The sequence below is a fragment of the Lepisma saccharinum genome, chromosome 26 (assembly GCF_977018435.1).
Source record: "Lepisma saccharinum chromosome 26, izLepSacc3.1, whole genome shotgun sequence".
Classification (NCBI taxonomy): Eukaryota; Metazoa; Arthropoda; class Insecta; order Zygentoma; family Lepismatidae; genus Lepisma; species Lepisma saccharinum.
In genome coordinates, this window is record NC_139254.1 from 28,092,538 (window position 1) to 28,118,540 (window position 26,003).

Consider the following 26,003-nt stretch of genomic DNA (forward strand, 5'->3'; position numbering starts at 1 on the left):
TTAATCTTCAATGTTAAAAATCTTCTATTTCCACTAGATAATTTTCATAAAACAGTGTTTTTAACATTTTTATTTAATATCTACAAAAATGTTGAAATATCGCTGTTCTGCTGTTTCAACAAACATGGCTACTACCGTGTCATCGTCTTTACCACAAAAAAGATATTACAGACAGCGTGCTCATTCTAACCCAATTGCAGATCACTGTTTTGAATAGTATGTCATCAGTTTTTATTATTAACCATTATATATGTAAATATTGTTAGTCATTTTTTAATGCGAATGTCAGGGTGCTCACACTTCATTTTATTCCAATACCCTTGTACTTGCATTTGTCGTGTCAATGATCAGTTTAGTTACTGGCACTAGCCGAAATGTAAGGTTATCAATGAAAGACAAACATTTTCGAGTATTTAAATTGTCTTTACAAGTACATGAACCAACCACTAAAATTGTAGTACAAGGGTCACTGCTAGGCTTGCTAACCCTCCTGGAATAGAACTCTCCCTGTCTCCCGGACAAACTTGGCTATCCCACAGAAAATGATTTGCGTAAGTACTTTCTCCTGTAAATTTGAAGCAATCCGTCTCACCTATAGTAAAGTATTACTTCTCCCGGAATAGCGAGATTTAATATCTTTTTGTATTTTTATAGTATTCCATTTTCATGAATTTTGTTATAGTATTATAACTTAAGAGGAGTCTTGTATCTGTATATTGATTAAGTGTTGTTTAATTACAAATTGTGTTTGCTAGGTTGGTTTGATCAAGTTGATTCAACTTTGTATTTACAGTAACAAGACCACAAACAGATAACAGCCACGGATGCAAGATTTTTTTAAAAAAATTCAGGATGTGTCAAACCAGGCATATCCCCACCCCCTCACAATAGTGTCGCCTCCTGAAAAAAAAAAACTCCATCAGTTCGAAGTTTTCTGCAATGATCTCTTAATAATGAACATAGATGATTAAGACTAAATTAAGATTACAAGTGTGAAATATGTGCTTTAAAGTCGACATTCATTTTTCAAAATAATAGATGATACTTAGAACATTAGTCTTCCAGAACATTTCAATCCAAAGCGTTTGAAGCCTATGAAGAAATCTCCAGGAATTTTATGCGGTAACGATTAGATAAGCTGGAGACACATTTCTTGAAATTTACAGGAGAAAAGACGAGAAAGTACTTATGGAATTGAGTTCTTGTGGACTTTCTGAAGCTGGGGAAAGTGTTTTTTCGAATCGTGCAACTTATTCGGCCTGTAAATAAGGTATTTTTCGTCAATCATGCATCTGCGTTGTACGATAGCTCGTGCCGCCATTACCGTCGACTACGTGAATCAAATGTTCCGTGCGTTTGGTTATGTAACCCCCTCACAGTGTAGCAACCACGCGGAAGTTTGACAAGATGACGTGTGAGCGGTTTTTTTTTTTCCAATGTAAGGTAAGACTCTAGTTTACGTCCTTTTCCTAAGGAATACGTGTCATATATCGTTGGAAAGCTTATTTTATAAGGAATTCAACAACGTAAATCCCAAAGCGAGCAAAAATTTCCTGAAGGAGTAAATCGATAAAAACCGATGTTGTCCGGATGTGGGCAATTGAACGTACTGAGGTATTTTTTAGATGATGAAGCACATATTTAGGGGTGAAATGAGTGGTAATGGAACCTAACCTAACAGGCCTAACCTAACCACGTAGGCATACCTCGACCCCGTGAATGGATAGTGGGGCTATCGTGAACAGAAAGTGTAAAAAGAAAAAGTTATGCCGGGTGCCGCACCGCGAACGCAAAGAAGCAATCACCATGCAGATAAGGACGTAAAGTAGAGTCTAGCCTCAATTTTCGCTTAAAAACTTTTTGTGAATAGTTTGTGCGGCATTTATCGGTTCATAAGTTTGGAAACACTGCACATCAGCTGACGATACTGCATATCAGCTGACGATAGACAACGTGAGTCAAAATTTGCCCGCCGAATTAGCAACGACCAATAAATGATTATAATGTTAAAAATAACGCTTTTTTCATGGAAAAAAAAGTGATCCCCAGCTTGAAAAATCTTCCGCTATGCATATGATGTAAGTAGCAATGATTTTTATTTGAAAACAAACGAGTTTAATGTGTCTCCGGCTTATACTACTGTTACCTTGCCCCCCTCCCTATCATTGAGGGAGTGGCTAGGGTAAAGTGCTGGGAAACCAGAGATCTTATGTTCACACCATGGTCAGGCATGGGTGTATTATTATATTTGCCTAACCATCTAGTTAATTAGTTCATCATTGATTAACTTTGTCACTATTAACCCAAGAGGAAAGAAAACACAAAATATCCAGTATTTTGCAAGGAGCTCCAAACATACAAATTATAAATTTTTAAAAGTAGCTACACATATCAGAATGTGAATAAACACATCAGCTACAGTTTGTTGAAAACCATTGGCACCTTGCAATGTGCACCAGTATAACAGAGTGAACACATTTATTGTAAAGAAACAACGTAAAAATAACATAATTGATAATTAGCTAATTGAAAAAATGTAAGTTTGTAACTACAATCTTGACATGTGCCCTTTTTTTGTCGGGATTTGGAGTCTTGACCTCGGACTGTCCCCACAAAAATTAATACATAGACATACAAATGAGCGCATTTTTCATTTTATCTCAGAATAAAGAAAATGTGCATATTTCAAAGCTTATCAGAAAGTTTGATTTATGCATCGTACCATTGTAAATGCCAAGTGACACAGATTTATTACTGTAGTGCAGGCACTGATACTACATGTAGATACGAAGCATCACCTTTTGTTGCAAAACTTCATTAATTTTGCAAGTTTTCTTACCTGTTGAGATGGGACATTGATCACTGCCTTTCTTTCCAGTATTCTCATTTTTGCATGGAGCTATCTTTCTGTATGAAATGAAATAATTATGTGACATGTATTCCAGCCAAATGCGAATTTTGTTTACATCTGTATGTGCCAAATTGTAATAAACAGCTCCACAATGGGAGATTGAAGGCAAAATCATCACTGCCAGGTAATTTCCCAAAGGTAAAACAGGGCAGCAGAAAATGAGATGAAACCTGTATAGCTCTGTTGGTAGAGTAATAGCACAGTCTAGTTCGCTACACTTTTAGGCACTCGGTGTAGTGCAAGGAGACGTTCAACCAAGTAGACGGAAAGCGGTGTTCAAGTTCAGAAGATTCAACAAATGTCTGTCTGCTGCTTTAAACGTTCATTTGATTAGTTAGCACTCACCACGTGACCATACACCACACATACATCGACCCAGAACGTAGTGCAAACGGTGCAGACACCAAATACGCTACTTGACTCCAATCAACGAACTAGATGACTCTGTGTTGCACTGTGGAACCAACTAGATGCTTCGGTGCAAAGAGAGTCAAAAAGTGCAGCGAATTAGACGGGGCTAGTATGTCAAGAGACCTGGGTACAAGCAATGGTGGAGCCCACACTTTTTCCTTGCATTCCTATGATGAATTGACATAATTATTGTTTTTTATATTGATTTTTCTTCAGTTTGAATTTGTCTTGTAGTTAATTGGTTGTAAAGCCACAAATCTTTAATTTGTTTTATCATTATTGCAGCCCAATATGTCCTGAAAAAATGGATTGGTCAAGTTTATATCCAAAGTATTTCCCATGTAAAGAAGAAAGCAAAGATGGTGAAGCTAGAAAACAAGTTGAATTTGCAGACATTGGATGCGGCTATGGTGGCTTGTTGGGTAATATGATTTGTGTGCAGATTAGCATAGTATTTGTAAGATTCATAAACATTAATTTTTTGAACAACATTTATGCACATTATGCATTCGTTGAATGTTGTCTAGGTAGAAAGAATGATGAACTGAAAACATACAAATCTATTATCTATTTTTCTGCATTTCCATACTTTTTCCTTTATTGTACTTTCCTAACAATATACAGAGGAACCTTGAATTTACTTCCCTCAGATTTTACATTTTCCTGCCTTTTAAGTTTTTCATGTTTAGTGGAATGACACTCACTGCTATGAAACGATAATATATTCTTAAAACCACAAACACTACGTGGTTATACAAACTTGGCTGTCTTGCAAAGTGATGAACGGAATGAAGCACTGCTCATGCTTCGCCATATTGTCTCGCACTCTGATCGAGAATTACTGTTCTGGGTTCGAGAGTATGCATTAGAAATGCAAAACTGCATTGCCCTGACATCTATTGATTAAAATAACTTTTCATCCAGGTCCCTCAAAAACATAAAGTTCAGTTTCCATTGTATAGGTAGGAAATTTCATGATAAGAAAATGAAACGATAATAAACCAAAAAGTGCTACTAATCAAAGTCTGTTCTTATTGAGTATTATTTGAACTAAAGTATAGCTATATACACCTCTGTTCAGATAAAATGGAACATACTTTAACCCTCCAACCTTATAAAATAAGCCATTTTATGTGATCAGGAGTGTACATAAAGGAATCACTAAATTACATTTTTGGTCAAGCGTGCTTCTAAAGGTTTTTGATTCTGAAGAGGGCAAAATATTCTACATATTTCTCTCATCGGTACTATTATAGTATGGGGGTGACACCTATAAATCATATATTTCGCACTTTTTTACATTGCTAACCTACTATTTTGGAATGCGGAACATTTCCTAAGGTGAAATAATGCATTTCTAACTAAGATAATGTCTATTTCTTACATTTACGAGTACTTACTGTTACTTGATATTTCGATTCTGTAACACATTGTGGCGGGCGATAGCATACTTGTTCAGGGCGCGTTGTGCGAGTGTTTTGTTGATTTATGTAGTGTTGCAAATGGATGATGTAACCCCGTAGTCAGTGTTTCAAACTCTGTGTTTTCAATAGAACATGACGTGTCGAGTATTTTTTTTTTTAACTATGCTTGCCTAACCTAACTTAACCTAATCTTATGGAAATGGTTTTTGGGGCTAACGTGAATGGTTTTTGGGGCTAATGTCAATGGTTTGTGAAGCTAACGTCAATGGTTTGCGAGGTATTAGCATAATTTCAAATCTGGGCATGAAAGTAGGTATTTTCCGGTGAATGAGGTTGCAACACTACATAAATCGACAAAACACTCGCACAACGCGCCCTGAACCAGTACGCTATCGCCCGACATAATGTGTTACAGAATCGAAATAACAAGTAACAGTAAGTACTCGTAAATGTAAGAAATAGACATTATCTTAGTTAGAAATGCATTATTTCACCTTAGGAAATGTTCCACATTCCAAAATAGTACGTTAGCAATGTAAAAAAGTGCGAAATATATGATTTATAGGTGTCACCCCCATACTATAATAGTACCCTCTCATCTAATAACCATTCATCCACAATGTCAAAATTAACTTAAAGATGTAAGCATCATCAAATAATCAAAACCCCAGTACAGTACCAAATGCCATATTAACCAAGGCCTGGTATTAAGTTTTTTTTTTATGATTCAGATCCCCCCTGACATCCAAACATACACACACTCTTTAATTGCCGGACATGTTTCAGGGCCAATGACAAAGAGTACACCATCAGAAATTTAAAATTTTGTTCATTTAGTCAACAGGTTTCAGTGTTTAGCATATCATTATATTTATTTCAAGCTGTGGATACCATGAATAATAAGGATATTGAAACGCAGTTTTAACCAGCATTCATCCAATTTCTCGTATCCTGGGGCATTTTTTAAACGGAATATTGTTGCATGCAAACACATAAATTGAAAAGAAACATGCTGACATTCTATCAATATTAAACCCAGGGGTAGAAAAATAGAGGGTGCTCGGTTGCCATGGCACCCAAAATTTTTACCTGGCACCAAAATTTCCAAATTTATTGTCTTTTTTTAATATTCCGAGTTCAATTATGGAAATTTCCATTACTTTTTGTAAAATAATGAGTACATTATGTGTAACTCCATTAAGCCTTGTTTCCATGATTATGAAAAACTAAATATGCTGACCAAGGCAGTAATTTATTTTATTAAAAACATAAACTAACGCGTTTTTTTTTACATTATGTGTTTATTAATGCATCATGTGTATCATTAAATCGGAATAATAAGCATGCCATTATAAATTTTTCCACTGTTGCTCTGGTATGGTAGAGTTTGCCATATATTAGAATGTATTCATGCTGTTACCAGTAGAGCCACGTATATAGGAAGGCCAATCTGGCACAAGAGTTAATTACTTTTAATGCAATATTTTTATTAATTAATAAGTTAGATGTTTTAAGGCCACTTTTCAAAATGTGTAGCTTTATTTTTGTTGGATTCACGGCTTTCTTGGACTGTATTTGAAAAAGAAAATCTGGCTCCTGAGAATAAGACTTTATTCAGCCTGTAGAATTTTGCAACCACTGCATTTATGTCATTATGTAAAACTTAGTTGAAGAGTTTCCTGCAGCACCAAATTTTATTTTTAGAGCCTGTTTTGAGGCACCTAAAACTTTTTTTTTTTTGCCTAATATTTTTATGTTCACGTTCACAATAATTAAAATATCAAAATAGCTATAATTTATTCAGAAGATTCATTTATCTACATAATTCTGGTGCAAAACAAATGTAAATTGCAAATTTTGCATAATTTCTGGACCTCTGAAGTTAACCTACACACTGGCAAGTATTAGCAGGTATGGTGATTAAATTTGAACAAATACTTTCCAATACTAGCCAAATAGGGCTCTCACCTTCGGTGCGAGTGGCCCCGGGTTTGATACCCAGTGGGAGCCCCACAAATTTCAGTGTTGACCCAGGGTCATGAGGACTTGAACTACTTGGAAAGAAGTAGCAGATTCAGGTCTCGAAAGACAGGAAAGTGCAGTAATGGGACTCGATGTGCTGACCAGGTATTACCCAATGGTAATGTTGCTCTGGCAGGCCCTGCCCTTAGAGGGTTGCTGGGTATCATTCTGGAGTACTTTTAAGTACTGATATGTCATCCCAAATTTTAAGGTAAAGGTGTCCCCTCTGGTTCACATGATGTGATGAATGCACCTCTTTCAATAACAGCCATAATGGAGATGATGTGGTCAAAACCATGCTCCATCTGTGCCTTTACTCATGTGAATCAAACCTGGATCACTCAGATGCCCTGTTGGCTGTTGCCACATCATTTCATTTGGAGAAGTGAACTTCTATTGCAATTGTTGTTATGCCACATTTATATTGACTTCTTAATTTGTTTTCAGTAACATTATCTCCTATGTTTCCTGACAACCTTATTCTTGGAATGGAGATTCGAGTGAAAGTTTCGGACTATGTTATGGACAGAATTTCAGCACTCAGGAGTCAAAATCCAGGACAGTATGAAAATATTGCTTGCATTCGATCTAATGCAATGAAGTATCTTCCAAACTTCTTTTTTAAAGGACAGGTAATTTTTATCAGAAGGACATTTACTAGGGCTGAGCTGATACCACTGCTAGTACTCTTAACATTTCGAAGTATTTCAGAATATTTAAAAATTGTATTATATACATTTTCCATTGGAAACTATGGCATAGCAATCTACCATAGTTGTGCTTTAAAATATTCATAATTTCATACGAGGTAATTGATCCATTTCTTCCCACAATGTTGTAAAAATTAATGAAAGTTATTGTGCATTTTGTATAATTTCCAAGATCGGTATCGGTTAAGCCCTAGTATTTACTTATTTATGCTCTGTTGCACTTTTGTCTGTATCAACAATGACTGTGGCATTTCTAATCATTATTTTCCTGTAGTTTACGGTTATTACAAGCATAAGAATTGACTGTAGTCAAAATGAAAATAAATGTCTGATGAAAGGAGCGTGTGTTCTCACGTCACAAAGAAAAACTGTTTTCTTATGCTTGTAATAACCGCATAGGCACCGACTCCATGGGGCTTGGGGGGGCTCGAGCCCCCCCAATGTTAATGATGTGGGGGCAGAGCCCCTCAAATAATTTTGCTTAAGAGGATCTAATGTATTATTTTGCTTCTCTTGTAAAGTTTACTCTGAATTGTGCAACATGAACTTAACTTTAAATACACATTTGAAATGTTCTAGACCATCAAATTTGGGGGCTGAGACCGCTAAACCATCAACTTTGGGGGGGGGGGAGGGGGGGCTATGAACGGAGACAGCAAAACACATGACTTATTACTATATACTAAGCATATAATTATGAGTATTGTTAACATTTTTACTAAAGAGAGTTTCAAAATAACGAGGTGATACTGATAATTATACCAGTATGTTGTTTAGTGAATTTTGAACAATTTGAGGTCGTAAACACGACTTTCAGGCAATATTGATATGTATGATATTTAGTTATCCTCGAAATTTCTTCCTCTAGTCCAAAGAATAAGGATAAAATAATTCTAAAGTCTTTGAGTTTATTTAACACTGGGTTGCAGTATGGGTTGCAGTAAAGCACGCAAGGAAAGAATATGAAAAGTCTGTATTGCGAAAGCGGGAATGGCTATGACCAAAGGCATTATTGCTAAAGCACGGCATGCTATGTGTTTATTTATTATTGCAAAATTAAATTTAAAAAGTAAAATATTGTTGCAACAACAAACAAGTAAAACTATTTGCCTGCGATTTGTGTTAGCATTTATGTAAATAATTAAATAAAACTGTTAAATATTGTAAATATTCGCTATTTTTACGGATACGTCAACACTAAAGTTCTTTGCACCCATCACATGTCCTTTCTTTACAAGTCTGTTGCAGACATTAAAACACACCCATGCCCTCGCCGGGACTCAAATCCGAGACCTTCGAATCAAAGCGAGTTGAGCCGACCACCCAACACACTCGGCTACCGAGGCCGGCATAAAACTGTTATGTTGGCCTCTTAATGTAAATACATAGCCTACTTTCAAATAAAAATGTTAATTGTTATCTAAAAAACAAATGAGCAGACACACGTTTTTCATGTTACATTTCATTTGCATGAGGAATATAACAGTTGCTTAAAAACTGTTATACGAAGATGTAATTTTTATTTTTAAAAAAGGGAGGGAGTGAGTCATTCATTTATTTATTTCAGTGATCAGAGCCCCCCCCCCCCCCCAATAATTTTGACAAGTCGGCACCCCTGAATAACCGTAAACTACAGGAAAATAATTCTATAATGCAAGCAATGTGTACATACAAGAAAAACTATTATTTCTAATCATGAAAGCTTCCATCTAATCTAGACCATCCTTGTTAATCTATCAATACTAAGTTTTTTCTATATGCATACTGACTATTAACTTAAATGTCAAGCTATGCCACCATGTGCCTATTGAGTGACATGGTTTAATGTATGGTTTTGGGAATATACTGTGGTTCACGTAATGCTGTAGAGATTTATGTTTGTATTGATACATGGGTCATAAAATGTGTAATGATTAATTTGTTTGTGATGCAATGGGAGTTGGAGGAAGTTCTTGTTAAATGATTTCAAGTTTCACACTGAGAACAGCTCATGCAGTGGCAAACAGGCTTGGAATGTGACTAAAACAAACTCATTTTCCATTATTGATGTTCTAAATCATAATAATGTAAGAAATTGCAGATACTGTTAATTTTTGTTGTGTGTATGCATTGCTTCCATTCTAGAATTATTTCTCTTGTAGTCTACGGTTGTTACAATCATAAAACCACAGTTTTTTGTTGTGACGTTTCTGGAGAACACACACTCCCTTCATCAGACATTTATTTTTAGTTTGATTAAAGACAGTCATAACAATGGTTAAATATTTTTAACAAAAGAAGAATCAGTTACCGTATTTACTCATGTATAATGCACATTTTTTTTCAAAAATTTTGTGCCCAAAAACTGTGGTGTGTATTATGCACGGAATAATTTTTTCATGTTTACGGAACCCTATCATGTTATATATCGTTGTAAAACTTAAATTCTGTAGTGTCTGAATATGAGAACAGTACTCCATTCAAGATGGTGACACTAATGTGCAATGCAGTTGAAATAAGCTCATCACAAAATGAAGGAGCGTTCTGATTTTTGTGGTACTTTGGATGAAAGAAAAGAAAAGGAGAAAGAAAATAATAATTAAAATGTATTACTGGCCAAATAATATAACATATTTGGAGCGTGTAAATGCCTTAATGAAAGAAATCTTGTTCTGCTAACTGCTAGTTTGAGGGTCCTGAATGTGCCTATGTTACATCAGTCATGGAAAAAGTATATAATTTAAAGGTTCTTTTTTTTTAGAAAAAAGTAAAGAGAAAATTAGCAAAACCACATATAAAATTTTAAAGGCAATTTCCATGACTTTTTCACTTGGCTATGTAATGTTCTGCGACACAAGAAAAGCAGGCAGAATTCGAGCATGCACCTCCCATCACATGTGATGTGTATCAGCAGTATTTGTTGGGCAAGAAATAACAGAAAATAACTTCCTGAGCACTGCAAATCTATAACGTAATTTTGATCTCCCTTTCTACTATTACAGAATAATTAAGGTGGTTAAAGAGAAAGCTTTGGGATGCTAAACACAGTGGAGGGAGAGGGGGAAGGTGGCTTGGGTTAGCGACTTACTGTTTACACAAGATGATATTCTCCTCTTAGTCCACATAGCAACAGGTGACTCATTGAATAGATATGATGTCACTCGCTCTTGATTGGCATAGCTTTACGACCTACAGGAAAGCCATTTCGTGAACCTGGATTATACTGCGCATTATACAAAAGATAAAACTTTTTGTCGATTTTCCCCATCAAAAACCAGAGTGTGCATTATACACGCACGCACATTATACATTCGTAAATACAGTATACAATGGATTTTGTCAGTGTTAAATTGTTGTAATGTAGCAACTTAACTGTTAAACAAGCATTCTGTTTTTATTATTATTTTAGCTGAAATATATTCCTGTGGTTTCCGCATCTGGTACTCAAGGAATTTCATCTAAAATAATAAAAGAAACTGAATTCTTGTTTCACAGTTAAGTTGCTATGTTACAACAATGTAACACTGACAAGATCTGTTGTATAACTGATTCTTTTTTGTTAAAAAAATTAACCATTGTTATAACTGTATCTTTAATCAAACTAAAAATAAATGTCTGATGAAGAGAGCATGTGTTCTCCTGAAACGTCACAACAAAAACTGTGTTTTTATGCTTGTAACAACCGTAGACTACAAGAGAAATAATACTTTTAATTTTAGGTGTATTTTTAAAATCAAGTTAGGTAGAATTATATCAGCATACAAATTAGAGCTGGACAAGTATGCAATTTTTACCAAAAATTGAAAATGCACCAATATAAAATTTACCTATGCCGATAACTGATATGAAGGGCAACCAATAAGCTTTTGCGTTGAGAGAGAAGGGATTGAGATAGTCATGGAACCTGTAGGATATCTCGGTCCTTTTGCAGTAAGGATTGCCAAATCCAGATAAAATTTTATCTGGATATTGAATAATTTTCTATCCAATTTGCCCAGATTATCTGGATATCTGATTTTGATTATCCAAATTATACATATTTGGATTATCCAAAATGTTCGGATATCTGAATGTTGTATTATCCGGACAGTTCTATAATTTATCCATTTATAGTCTGTTCTTTTATTTGTCATTTTCATATTTTGCTGTATGGATTTTGTACAAATCATTCATCAAATCTGTTCTATCTTGATAATTTGAAACCTGGATATCTGTTATCGGGATTTTGTGGTAATTCCTAGTAGTAACCTGTAAGGTCACACATTTTTTCAGCTGATAGTTCAGCTTCTGCAGTCCATCTTTGTAAAAGGTCTCACCCTGATGTGCAAACCACTGTTCCACAGCTGAAATGACATCCTATTTGAAAATAAACACTGATCCTGTAATGAGTCCTTGATATTTTGGAAGAGAAGGAAGTCAGACAGTGCCAGGTTGGGGCAATAAGGTGGATGAGGCAAGTGCATGTATTCCCAGTTACTAAACAACCACGCACCTCTCAGCCAAGCCATATGGGAACCTATTTGAATTAAGCATGGTAATGTCTGTTGTTACTCTGCATAAGTCTTCAGATCTGAATGAACACATTCATTTGAACAAAAGACAAAATGCAGGAGTGGGATTATTAGCATGCCCAGAAGTATCTTAAGGTGTAGGATTTTTTTTTAAATATCATTATTTCATTTGTCATTCATTTTTAAATGTTGATAAGAGCATTACTTCTCCTTCTTTTATGGGAGCAGCATTGTACACTTGCTTGCACCCTCACATATCTGTACTTTTCCTTTCTTATTTTAGCTGAAGAAGATGTTTTTCTTGTATCCAGATCCACATTTTAAAAAGGCAAAACACAAATGGAGAATTATCAGCGAAACACTTCTAGCTGAGTATGCATATGTACTAGCAGAAGGGGTAAGATTTTTTTACAAATGTTTGTTACACCATAGTATACATTTTTTGTGAAGGGTAAATTTGCACATCACATAATGTTCCTTCCATGGTATGATTCTCTACTTCCTCAGATGTGCCTCTCTTTCTACAGCCTCAAGGCATTTGTAGCCTCATAAATAGTAAGTGAATTGTCCATCACCATTTTCATTCAGTTTGTTGTCCAGAATGTGATTGTCATGTATTAAAATAAAAATGTCAATATGTGTGCAGAAAACACCACCTACCTCACATCAACAGAATTCCATTCCTTAAAACAAACACTGGATGTAGGACAAAAAGGAATGGATATAGTGATGGACAATTTATCTATCATTATCTTTGCAGTTGGTTGTACATCTTTTATCTAGAGCTTAAAGACAATTGTAACCCCAAAGGTGCATCTTTTCCTAGAGCTTAAAGGCATTTGAGGCCTCTGAAAAAATATTTCGTGGAGCAGTTTACACAGCATGTTAGGATGTCAGGGTTGAATCCTAGCTTGGGCATTAGTGTTCTTTGCGAGTGTCGCTTCACCAGTTATTATATGATCACTCATCCTCATCTTCGCAATTAGCCAAAAGTGGCAGAAAAGTGAAATAAAATAAACCAAAATCAAATGAAATAAAATATGAACATTTATGGCTTCCAAGGAAACATAAAAATAATAGCCTGCAAGAACATTCTTTCATGTGCAAATTTACTCTTCACAAACTGACATTCATTTGTAATCACAGATCATAAATTGTGGTGCACATTCTTCCACAGTGTTTTTTCTTTCATTTGTTTTTTTTTCTGATTTTTACATTTCCTTTCTGCCACTTTAGGCTAATCGTGATGATGAAGGTGAATGATGATAGGTATAATTGATGAACACTAATGCCTGTGCTGAAACTCAAGCCTACAGTTTCCAGTGGTGAGATGGTGCGTGATTAACCATTGGCTCAGCTATGATCCTTTCTCATGTTGAAGACTGTGATCAGGAAAATATGGTGAAAAAATAATAAAATATATGATTCTAATATGTAAAAACTTGATGGTATTGACACATTTTGCATTGATTTTATGAATGTAATCCATTGTTGCCTTGCCTGTAATTCAATTTAAAATTAATAATTATTATTCTTTGTTTTCTGGAAACTTAGCATAATTCAGCTAATTTCCCTATTTTTACCCTCAGGGAGTAGTTTACACAGTGACTGATGTACTGGACCTCCATGAATGGATGGTGAAGCATTTTGAAAGTCATCCGCTGTTTCTTCGGCTAGGGGAAGATGAGCTGGTAGGTAGTTTAATGTGGAAAGAATTTCTTAAGATATAAGGGTTGTCCAAATGAAACTAAGACTTTTGTTGTGGCGTCGTAGCTTAACTACGCAGAGCTTTGTGTTTGCTCCGGTAGGTGGCATTGTATGTAAGAAAGCATACATCATATGCATACCTGGTATGGTCTGACAGCGCAGTGTGTTGTTTATGTGTGCAGAAGCATGTTCACAACATGGATTCATCCAAAGGGACCCAGCGAGCAGTTATTCCATCTTTGAAAGCAGAAGGTGTGCCATGATCTGCTGCGGCATTTTTGCTGGGAAGTCCTCGACCATCCTCCCTACAACCCCGATCTCTCGCCATGCAACTACCACATCTTCGGACCACTAAAATAAAACATTTGAAGGGCCAACGATGCCGTGGTCTGTGACGCCGTTGAAGATTGGTTCCGCAGTCAACCACGTACGTTCTTCGCTCAGGGTATCCATACCCTTGTGACGTGCTGGAACACTTGCTGGAACAGACAAGGTTACTGACTATGTGTAGAGGATATGCCACCCATGGATCACTTTTACTTCCTGTATGTTCATATATTCCAACCAATAAATCATTACAGAAAAAAAACCAAGAGTCTCACTTTTATTTGGGCAACCCTTATACTTTTTTAAGAGTTCATGAGTCGCGTACTTTTTTAGAGTTTGTGAATCTCTCAGACTGCACCATGCCACTTGATACCTTTGTGGGGTTGAGTAAAATTTGCAATTTTCATTATTTTTGCATGAGTATTGTATGCAAATCATGGATTTTATGATTAAATAACAGCTATTTCAGTATTAGGATTATTTGTGTGTTAACTTATAGATACTTTAAAGTAATACTCTGATGATCTGATCAAGGACATTAACATTTATAAATATTCTAAAATCACTAAATCAATATTTTGTTCAAGAATCAGTATTAGAATTGGTAACATTATTGACATTAGGGAGTTTTCAGACCAAAGTGATAAGTAGGACTTTGAAGTTGATGACCTAAAAAAAATGCTCTTAAATGGAAAGCTTGTTTTTTTTCATAAATTACAAGATAGAAGTTGAATAATTAGAAAAAACCCTTTGTTAGGGGGTGGTTTCCTATATTTTCACTTCAAGTTTTTTTTCTGTATGTCATTGGCCTCCTTTCAGAGTGCACCTTACACGATATAGTAGTCAGCATCTGAAAATGCAGTTGTGTTTCACGAACATCAGATTATATATTTTTTTTATATTGTGAATTAAACCACTGATTAAAACCATTCTAGTGGCCAATAAGGGAACCTCAAAGTAGACTTCACACAGAGTATTTTAAATGCTGGAGGAAAAATAAATGTACCGCATTAATTATTTCATCCATTGCCAAACATTTCAGTTAAAAATAATAATATGCATTATTATTGACCGTATTTTTGATTAATGGCGAACTTGTTAAAGAGACCATGTCAGAAAATTTAAATACGTAACATAAATTATGCTACCAAATGCATTTACAAAAATTCACGAAAAAACAGGAGAGAAGGAAAATAAACCTCAAAAAATAAATAAAATGGCAAAAAATACTGAAAAATGATCTGAAAGCAAATATGCATTCAGGCTGTGTTGATCTATACAGTAAAACCTTGTTAATCCAGACCAATGGGGGATAAGTTGACCGGTTTAATGAAAGTTTGGATTAACTGAAATAATCTACAAGAACACTAGAAAGTGCATTAAAACTCAATTTATAGCAACAAAACACGTTTATTACCATGTTTTAAAGGGCATAGGCCTCAATATACTATACAGTACAGTACAAAGTCTGCGGGAAACAGAATTTCATCAGTGGTTGACTGCCTTTTCTATGGGAAGTTTTCTTGTTGACTTCTAGCCACATTTAAAACCTTGCATTTTTTTTTCCTCTTGCCTGTCCGGATTAAGCAAAGTCCGGCTTAACAAGGTTTTACTGTACATTTCATTCTCTTGTCTTCTATTCCTTGGTTGCCACTAGTGAAAAATAATTTTGTCTCTTGAGAATTGACTAGCTTTTCTCACTACACCATATCTCTTCGTACTTGTATTTTTCTTATCCTATGTTGGGATGATGAGATGAAATTGATAGACTTTGCATTCACAAAGAAACACCCATGTCCAGGCCAGAACTTGAACCAGAAACCTTTGGTGGAGATATCACAAGTTGACCAACTGCATTCATCCACAGAAATAACTTATATATCTTGGTAGTTTCAGGAAATGAAGGAGAATAAATTAAATATCACTAAGGGAGGCTTCATGCAAAAGCAACAAGCGAAATGTGACATGCCATTTGGGAATAAACCAATCAACAGCAAAGTTTCACATAGCAGCATGACAAGCTTTACAAGCTTGCATTAGTGATGTCCACAAGTGACATGTGACACATGCCATTTGTTGCTTTCGTCTGATATCTGCCTAAATTACGAAAAACACTTTCAAAATAAAAAAAATGTATTTTTTGTAATATGTATTTTTAAGTGTGAATTTCAATATTGTAAGTAAAGTTTTTTGGGGCCTCCCCGATGGCGCAGTGGTAGCGTCGTCGCCTTGTAGTCAAGGGGTACCGGGTTCGATACCCGGTGGAGGCACATGGCACAGTGGTTCGGATCCCACTTTAAACCGTAGGTCCAGTCCCGATTAGCCTTACTGTGCATAAAGTGGACTTAAAAACACCAACTCAAACCAACTGTAAGTAAAGTTTGAAGTAAGCAATGTTTGAAATTTCAACAAAAAATGCAGGCTCGACTAGGACTCAAACCTGTGTCTGGCTGTTGCAGTTTTACCCATGTTGAATTATCTCTGCCACAGTGCTATCACAACAGGATCTGTTGCCTTTAAAACAATGATGGCAATTCCATAAGGGTAAAACTGCGATAGCGAAAAATCAGGCAAAGCCAGGACTGACTCTATATATTAGTTGTTGGTGCAGTGACACATATTCCTGGTCGATCCTACATTTTTTGCTGGAATTTATGCATAGTACATCTCCTGTGTGTGTCAAATCTTAAGGTAATAAGGAACGTTAAATATTCTTTTAACATTGTTGTTTCAGAAAATAGACCCAGTAGTGGAAAAGTTATATGATTGCAGTGAAGAAGGACAGAAAGTAACGCGAAACAATGGGGAGAAGTTTCTTGCTGTGTTCCGAAGAGTTGCAGATCCATTTGAACAAACGTGAAGTTCATGAAAAACGATAACGATTTCGGCATCTGTCAATTTTGATAAGGAGGAGTATTTTATTGACTTGAAAGAAGTGAAAATACTGCCAAAAACAGTTTCGTGATTGCATATAGAACTTTTTTTTACCAAAGTGCTAAAGTGTATTGACTGGAATTTATAATTTCATTGATTTTGAGATGCTGTTTTATTCAAAATGTTTCATTTGCAAATTCCTTGGAACCTCATCAGTATCCACTCTTACCATAAACACTGTCACAATGTTTTGAATGAAGTAACAAGATGCTTTAAGATATTGGAACATCCCATAGATATACAGTGTGTCCGGATGAAAATATACCAATAAGGAATTTGAATAACTCTGCAACCGTTGGTGATAGAAATGTCCGGTTACGTTTATTTGGAAGAGGGAATCATAGAATTTTATAAGCAAAATAAAATTGTAGTACTCACCCCAGTAGATCTCAATGTAAGTTCCTTTGGTGGCTCGACAAACATCAAGTCAGTACTCAACCTCAATCCATACGTTGCAGAACATTTGACGTGTCACAGATGCACATGCATTGATAATTCTTTCTCACATGTATTGTGTACACAACATGCTAATCATTCTTCAAAATGACCACCTTTGGCCTGCATACATGTCCTCAGTCTCTGGGGCCACTCCCATCAGTTGTCTTATGCTCTGTATCGGGAGAGAAATCTGCCACTGCCTTCACAAGATAGTGCTTCAGGCTGGCAATAGTGGGGTGTCTTCTTGCAAATCATGTGTTTGAAGCACATAGCACAATTTGTAGTCTAGAGGGTTGAGTTTTGGAGGGAAATGTTTTCATGCACATTCGTCTCAAGCCATTGCTGGGTTGTTTTAAGTTTTTCGAGCTGGTGCAGAATCCTGCTGGGAGGCTCCACTCCTGACTGTAAAAAGTGTGTTGGTGAGATCCTTGATGTCTCCACGATTCTCTCCTGGTACACTTGGGCTGATGGTTTTACCCCTTTCTAGCAGAAATTAAGCTCAGTAATGCCATCATAACTCGATTGAAGCTTCTTGTGAACTTGTGCCATGCATCCTGTTATCTTGCAAGTTGAAATCCTCCTCAAAGGTACATGGTGTTTCACTCACTCTCAGTACCTGATTTTTGCTTATAAAAATCAAACTATTGGTCATAATGTAATGAAACTTACTAAGGACATATCTTGGTGTATGAGAAGCATGGTGACGTCATTGGAGATGGCGCCACAGTCTCTCTAGTCCTTGCATGGGCATGCACTTGCGTTGAGGTAATTCTGGTGTTTAATAGCAAAAAAAACAGAGTCCATAAATGCATGCCAGCGACAATTTATTGCACAGTTTGGAGTCCGGAAACTGCAATATTTGGTGAAGAAACTGGAAACAAGTGGAACAATGTTGGATGTGCATGAAAAAGGACATCCAAAACTGCCAGAAGCAATGGTGCAGAAAGTGAAAAACAGATTGCTGGCCTCACCAAAGTCATTGCGTATACTGATGCAGGAAATGGGAGTTTCCACAAGTACATGTAAATAAGTTGCCAAAAAAGCAAAGCTGTATGCATATAGTGTTACTGCTGTGCAACAATTTCAACCTCCCGTCAAAGTGAAAAGAGTCCATTAAGAGTCCACTTCCAACACTCGCTGTGATGTCACCATGCTTCTCATACAACAAGGTATGTCCGTAGCAAATTTCATTACAGTATGACCAATAGTTTGATTTTTATAAGTGAGAATCAGGGGCCCGAGAGCAAGTGAAACACCCTGTATAAACATTTTTTTCATAGGTGAACAGAATTCTTCTGTGCTTATTTTCTGCATAATGCACCAGTAGCCACTTTGCTTTTACTGCATTTCAAGGCTTTAACTCAACTGCAAGACATACATACATGGTCCTAGGACCATCAATGATTGCTTCTTTACAAGATTTCTGTGCATATGGACCGGCACTGATTTCACCAGTTGCACAGTCCTTACGGTGCATGGCCATCCCTGCCTGGGCCTGTTCCAGTACAATGAGGAAGTTCGAAGTTTCTGGAGCATCTTTAAAGTTTTGCCTGCTGACCTTATGGAGTGCTAACAGCTACACGGTTTAGATAATGGCCCCATTCCATTATGAAAGCTAAGCTCAACTAGCAAGGACTCAGGTGTTCATTCTTGCTGAGGGAAGTTGTTGACTTTGAACATCAAGTAAGCAGCCACCTTCAAAATTTGTGACAGTATGTATATAAGGTAAGACTAGGTACTGTGTAAATGATTCTCACTAGAAAAGATACTGTTTTACACCTTATGCTGGAAAATAAAGGTTATTCATTGGTTATTATTGACACTACATTCTTACTAATTACGTCTGGTGCCATTTATTATATTTCATTTATCCGTTTTTAATGAGCCACTGTCATCATCCTCTCTGAAACATGTACTGTTGACATCAAGAAACAGCAGACTAACAGGCAACAGTGCACGCACCTAGCAGCATGTTGCCAAACTAAAAACAACAGAAGCTTGCCAAGAAACAGTTCAAGTTCGAGAGAGGATGGTGGCAGTAGCCACATATCGTAAATAAAAACAGTTATAAGTGGATAAAGGAGTACTTAATTTGCTGTTTCATCTTTCATTGCCTGAAACGTTAAATAAATTTACTTGATTTTGTTAACACCAGCCTTCAACATTGTTACTGTGGGAAGAGGTAACACTAATGCTCATTACTATAGCCTGACAAGTTAAGTCCCGATATGCGCAGATCGCTGCGGAGCACTTCCCATTACGTCATCCTCCCCACCACTCTTCTACTCACTGGTCTGGCGTTGAGAATACCAGTGGTGCCAACTCAGCAAAATTAAGCTGAAACAAATATGACTATTTTCATGGTACAGTGGCTCTCAGCGACAGACAAACCTGCAAACGAAACTGAAATCGATGCGGAGAATAGAGTGAAAGCATTGTGAACAATAAACAAAAGGAAATTGTACTTAAAAATTCAAAATGTACCTTATGTGAAACAGTATGCGATTGACACGAAATTTAGAAACGCGGGGCACACCATAATACGACTTCCGCCTTACCACGCAGTCTTAAATCCCATTGAACTTGTGTGGGGGGCAAATCAAGGGTAAGGCAAGGGAATTCAGTTCGGATTCACTGGACGCAAAGAAAGATTTGCTGGGAAAATTATTTAGTGAATATTCTGTACAGAAATGGATTAAATGTTGTGAACACGTGAAAAAAAATTGAAGATTCTTACTTTGAAAGATAAGGACTTATGGACGAGCGTGTAGATGAACTGATAATTAGATTTGGTGAAGCCAATTCAGACACGGACACAGATTCATCGGTAGACACAGACTCGGATGAGTGGGAGAGTGAAACTGAAGAAGGAGAATAGGAAAATATTTAGAAGGTGAGCTCAGTTCTATCGTTTAGATATTTTTCATTTTTCTATCATTTTATTTGTTACATTTCTTATGCTGGTAAGAAATATCCCTAATATAACTTAATTCATTTAAGGTTTAAAGGGAAAATATCAAAATGTATTTAGAATTTAGCGTAATCAATAGGTAGTGTAGGTGAGGGGATACTAATTCATGTCTTTCACATTCAAATTTCGTTGAAAATTCTGACGATTCCTCTCCCTCCAGGTTTGCAACACTGCGAACGAACGTCGCCGCAGACAATGGGGTGGGGAAATGTGATGCGAGGTGCGCAAACAATGGATTGCAGCGTCTTGTTTTTAAACTTGTCAAGTTATACTCATAGATTGAACTGTTGCATATCACATTAAAGTACTGGATATTGTCATTTATAATTGAACGTGTCATGGAAAATTGTGACTACTATAGAGCTTCATTCTGGATCCTATCAATTTGTGTCAATATTCTAACAGGGCATACAGCAATGCAAACATTTACCATTTGCATTTCAGGCAAGTGACAACTTCTTTCATTAATGATAACTAGAGGCATGCATATTTCATTTTTGACAAAAACACGAAAGGTGAAATAACACATTACAATATTAATTTTTCATGTTTCTGAAAGGTGCGAGGTTCATTTTCCTACCGTTTTGTCACGAAAGATTACGAAATGAACTGCAAAATGCGAAATAGATTCTTCAACACGAAATTTAGAGTTTATTTACAGACACTACACTTTCTGAAGTCACAATTATCCTGAGAGTTATGCAATTCATGGAAAATTTATTAATTTTGCTGTAAATATTTGAGAAGCAAAAATTGACCCCTTTATACAGGAATCAACTTAATATTCTGGTAACGACATAAATGCGCCATTAGGTATATGTTTATTTTGTGTAGTAAGTGCAGTTTTTAAATCAAATTTGGGATTATATTCACATTTTTAAAACCAAAATGTCTTTTTATATACTGCTTTTTCACCACTATAACAGCGAAATTTTATTTTATTTACCACTTTTGAACACATAATTGACTGTTTTTGTACCGAAATTTTTCTTTATTTACCAATAATATGTGCCTCTAATGATAATACTATTAACCTTGTTTTCCATGTTAAAAACACTGCAGTTTTGCTATACACTAAAAACACTACATGTGATGGTTCCACCCTTCATCTGGGTCTTCCTCAGAGAACTAAGCTAAAACTAAGATCATTATTAGTTTAGTTCTGTCACAGGAAGACCTTGATATAGGGTGAAAATGTCACGTGTAAATGAGGCAATAAAATAAATTATTCTTTTTTTAAATCTTTGACCATTACTCAAAAATTACAAAATTGTGTTGCCTCAGTTTTCATACTGTAGCGAAATGTCAAGATTTTAATTCCTGGGCATGAAGATCTTCACCAGAAAGTTGAGTATATCATTCTCGTGTTGGCATCCTTACTTTAGTAAAGATTGGGTGTTTTCATTATCGTAACAAAATGTGTGCAGAACAGTGCAATTGCAGATTTTTCTCTTTTGGAAGGGAAAGAGCAAAAAAAACATACAATTTGCATAAAATTTATAATTATAATTTAAACTTCTTATAATAAATAATGTGTAAAAATAAGAAGAGAATATACTACAAAGAACACTGCATGACTAGCTAAATGCACATACACATGCACTTTTTTCCTTTCTAAACATATTACCGACATTCAATGCTTGTAAAAACAGCATAAAGAGAAAATTGTTAGAACTCATGTTACACGACATTATTACATTATTTACATAAAACTCCTGAATTATAGATTGTACTTTTTCTGTACATTAAATACTGATTCAGATATATTGAAACCACTGTACATGACAATAGTAATTATAACAAACAACAATTATTTCTAAATTTGCTTATAGTGTGTCATAACATTTATAGTTTGCATTATTTTTACGTTAAGAGTTTCAGTTAAATTTCCTGATTAACAGGTACAAAATTTCATAAGTCATCAAATATTTTACTACTGTAATCAAGTAAAAAAGAAATCTCAAGCAAAAATTAGAAAGGTCAACATGAAGTATTTTCTACTAGATATCAATATAACTGGAAAAATTACATTAAAAAAATGTTCACCTTAGTATTTACAACTGCAAATATGCTATGTTCAATACATTCTGAAGTACAGATTGGTCAGTGGATAACGTTCGAAAAGGTATTCATTTTGCAATAACTTAGAAATCAACATTCTATGCATAAACCTGTACACATCATCTATGCTAATATCACAGTCACCTATTAAAATATACACAAACCAAACTAAAATAACAAAACAGCTATAGAAAAAAAAAATCCATTGATCTGTTTCTTCATCAGGGGGAGAGACTTATTATATAAAAAAAAATTTGCTACAACCATGTTGAAATTACACAAGTCCGAAGTAGTAGTATTTTTCACGAAGCCAATCTTTCACATACTGAACTGGGGTCTTGGATTCAACCAAAGCAGCAGCTGCTTGTTGAAACTTTTCTTCGTTTCTTCTAACGTACATAGCAGCAATATCTTCTAGCATTTTCATCTTCTCTGGTCGGATTTCATCCATGGAAACATGTTCTGTTAAGTAAGGGTTGAACCTGTAGTATACCGTTGGTGGCAGAAGATCATTCAGCATTATGTGAACAGCTGAAAAACAAATAAATAAATATGTAATCAAAATTAGTGCTTACGAGGGTTGTCTGGAAAGTAAAGATACAAACACATTTGCACGTTAGGGGAAAAATGTGTACCAAAGTTGGCAACACTGGCAGTAACCGTGATCCACATGACGAAGATTGGGAGTCAGTCGTCAGTGCTGCGCCGAGTCTTGTGCGAGGAACACACGTTGGAAATGGTAGCGGCGATACCGAATCCCGCCAAGTGCGAAGTGCACTTGATAAGGATTTTGCAGGCACAAGGAAAGCGTCCATCAGAGATCCATTGAGAAATTGTGACTGTGTACGGGAACGTAATGAATCGTCAAAATGTGGCGAAATGGTGCTGTGCCTTCGCAGAAGGTCGACGTGATGTTCATGATGAAGAGAGAAGTGGGAGGCCATCCGTGATCACTGACGACCTTCGCAATTGTATTTGAAGCAGAGGTGCGTGCGAATAGGTGGGTGATAATTCGAGAATTGTGTGTGATGTTTCCTGACAGTTTGAAAACCACTATTCATGAAGTTGTGAGTGGGTTAGGGTACAGAAAGTTGTGTGCAAGCTGGGTCCCAAAACATTTGACTGACGAATACAAAACCAAACGACTGGGATATGCACTGGACTTTCTTACTCGCTACACAGAAGAGGGAGCTACATTCCTGGACTCCATTGTGACAGGTGATGAAACATGGATGTTCCACCATATGCTTGAATCCAAGCAGCCGTCACTGCAGTGGCACCATACCCATTCTCCAAAAGCCAAAATATTCAAAACGTCAATTTCAACCCGCAAGCTGATGGCAACCGTTTTCTGGGATCGCCACGGCATCCTGCTGGTGGAATTCATGCTGCCTGGAAGAACAATTAATGCTGAAACCTACTGCCAGACTTTGAAAAATCTTCGACGTGCAATTCAAAACAAACTGAGAGGCATGTTGTCAAGTGAAATCTGCTTTATTCATGACAACACCCGCCCCCATGCAGCGAATGTCACCAGGATCTGCTTGCACAGTTTTAATGGGAGGTCCTTCATCATCCGCCATACAGCCCTGACCTTGCACCCAGCGACTACCACCTGTTCCAGTACCTCAAGGAAAATCTTGGTGGAAAACACTTTGCTGATGACGATGAAATCAGGGAAGAAGTCACAACTTGGTTCCAGATGCAGCAGCAGATTTCTATGATTCAGGGATACAAAAACTTGTTCCGCGTCTGAACAAATGTTTGGACAATGGTGGCACTTACGTGGAGAAATAGCCTCTGTATCAGTGTATCAAGTGTAACTTTAGTTGCTAGCAATACATTTCTTTTTTGGTTTGTATCTTTACTTTCTGGACAAGCCTTGTATTTTTATTGGGTGATGACAGAAATTTTGATAAAGTGAACAATTTTAGTGGTCCGATATTTCCATATACAGACCATGATTCTTCACTTTATAATATAATATCTGGTATGAACATAAGCCAATAATTCAAGTACTCTCTTTTAGTAAACTAATCTTCCTGGTGCAACAGCCTATTGAGTACGAGGACTTGCAAGCATCTTTTCTCTTGGTGATGTAGTCTGCCCAATGGCATAGTGGTAATATTGTCGCCTTGTAATCAAGGAGTCTCGGGGGTTCGATACCCGGTGAAGGCACTGTAGGTCCCAGCTTATCTATGCATTGCCCTCACGGTGCTGAGTCAATGCTGATATTTTGGAACTGCCTCTAGGGATTGAACCCAGGACCACTTGCACCAAAGATGAGAGGGCTAACTATTTAGCTGAGTACTTGTCGGTTTTTGTAAAATAATTGTACAAATATAAGAGATTAATTACTTACGTGAAATTTAGAAGATTTCGTACTTCCGCGTTGCACAATTTAATGGTTCAATCCTATTAATTTCGAAGATCCACTGTCTTCATTCACAAAAGGGTACGGCGTTTGAAGCGGAGATGGTACCGCGTCACTACATTGTTTGTTCCCGGGCGGCGGTGGTTGCGATTTTTCCCGTTCGGCAGCACTGGCGCGCGCATCTTGGTTTGCGTCATCTGCTTCCTGTTGTCCAGTGGCGTTGTCAGTTGGGGGGCTGGGCCGTGTTGCTCGGTAATGTGCTGTTCCTGTTCCCCGCGTGGCTGGAGGGGGGTCGAGTATGTGCATAGCATCTTTTCTTTTTCGGGTCGGGGATCTTTCTGAGGACAGGGTGCCAAGTTGGGTGTGCTTGTCCATTGTCCAGGTTTAGTGCTGGTTTCTGCTGGATGATGGCATGGGTTTCTTTGATGGTGTTTTCTATGACAGAGCCGGTTGGGTGAAGTATGGATATGGAGGAGATGGTGTGGTTAGTGGAGTGGAGGTGTTGGGAGAGGCCTGATTTAGGTGTGTCGTTTTTGGCATCTTTTACATGCTCGTTAATCCGTTCTTGGACGGTGCGGATGGTTCTGCCAATGTAGGTGTTGTGGCATTGGCATGTGGCCTTGTAGACACCGGGGGATGCAAGTTTGGGTAGGTAGTATCTCTTGAAGTTGGGTAGTGCCCTTCCGATTTGGGATATGGGTTTGTGTGCTACTCTGATGTTGAAGGGTTTGAGGGCCTTGGCAAATTTTCCAGATGTGGTGGGGTGGTAAGGAAAGGCGATCCATTTGGGTTTTGGGTTTTGGGTTTTGGTTCGGGTTATCTCTGTTTCTTGGGTGTCTGAACTGGGCTTCTGTTTTTGCGTACCACATGGATAGTTGGTGCTCGGTGTAACCGTTGTTTAGGCCTATTTCCGTTACGCACGCTATTTCATCTAGCAGGTCATCTTCTGTGCAGCTGTGTGTGAAGGCTCTTCTGTAAAAGTTCATCCATACTCCAGCTTTCTGTTTTGGTGGGTGGTTGGATTTTGCATGGATATACTGGGTGCCCGAACCTGGTTTCCTGTATACAGATGTGACGAACTTGTTTTGGAGTCGTCGGATGCTGAGGTCGAGAAAGTTGAGGTGGCCATTTTGTTCCCTTTCAACGGTGAAGTTTATGTTGGGATATATGTTATTGAGGGCAGTTAGGAGATGGGTTAGGTCCTCTTCCTGTTTGTAAATGAC

The 26,003-nt window shown here is 36.9% G+C and overlaps 2 protein-coding genes across 4 annotated transcripts in view; one reads left to right on the forward strand and one right to left on the reverse strand.

The window, feature by feature from the left end:
- The first annotated feature begins 106 nt into the window (after positions 1-106).
- Positions 107-16,910, forward strand: LOC145979838 (tRNA (guanine-N(7)-)-methyltransferase). Of its 2 annotated transcripts, none has more exons than XM_083112867.1 (6): positions 107-216; positions 3,608-3,744; positions 7,216-7,400; positions 12,252-12,365; positions 13,558-13,659; positions 16,737-16,910. In XM_083112867.1, the coding sequence occupies exons 1-6, from the start codon at positions 125-127 to the stop codon at positions 16,860-16,862; spliced, it is 756 nt and encodes a 251-aa protein (XP_082968993.1). In that variant the 5' UTR covers positions 107-124; the 3' UTR covers positions 16,863-16,910. The 2 variants fall into 2 exon arrangements, with proteins under 2 accessions (XP_082968993.1, XP_082968994.1); XM_083112868.1 differs by lacking the exon at positions 107-216 and adding an exon at positions 395-551.
- A 5,372-nt stretch (positions 16,911-22,282) lies between these two features.
- iPLA2-VIA (calcium-independent phospholipase A2 VIA) overlaps positions 22,283-26,003 on the reverse strand; it is a 47,726-nt gene continuing 44,005 nt past the window's right edge. For both annotated transcript variants that reach the window (XM_083112439.1, XM_083112440.1), the window contains exon 9: positions 22,283-22,937. In XM_083112439.1, the coding sequence (XP_082968565.1) occupies positions 22,681-22,937 (257 nt within the window). In that variant the 3' untranslated portion in view covers positions 22,283-22,680. The remainder of the gene's footprint in view (positions 22,938-26,003) is intronic.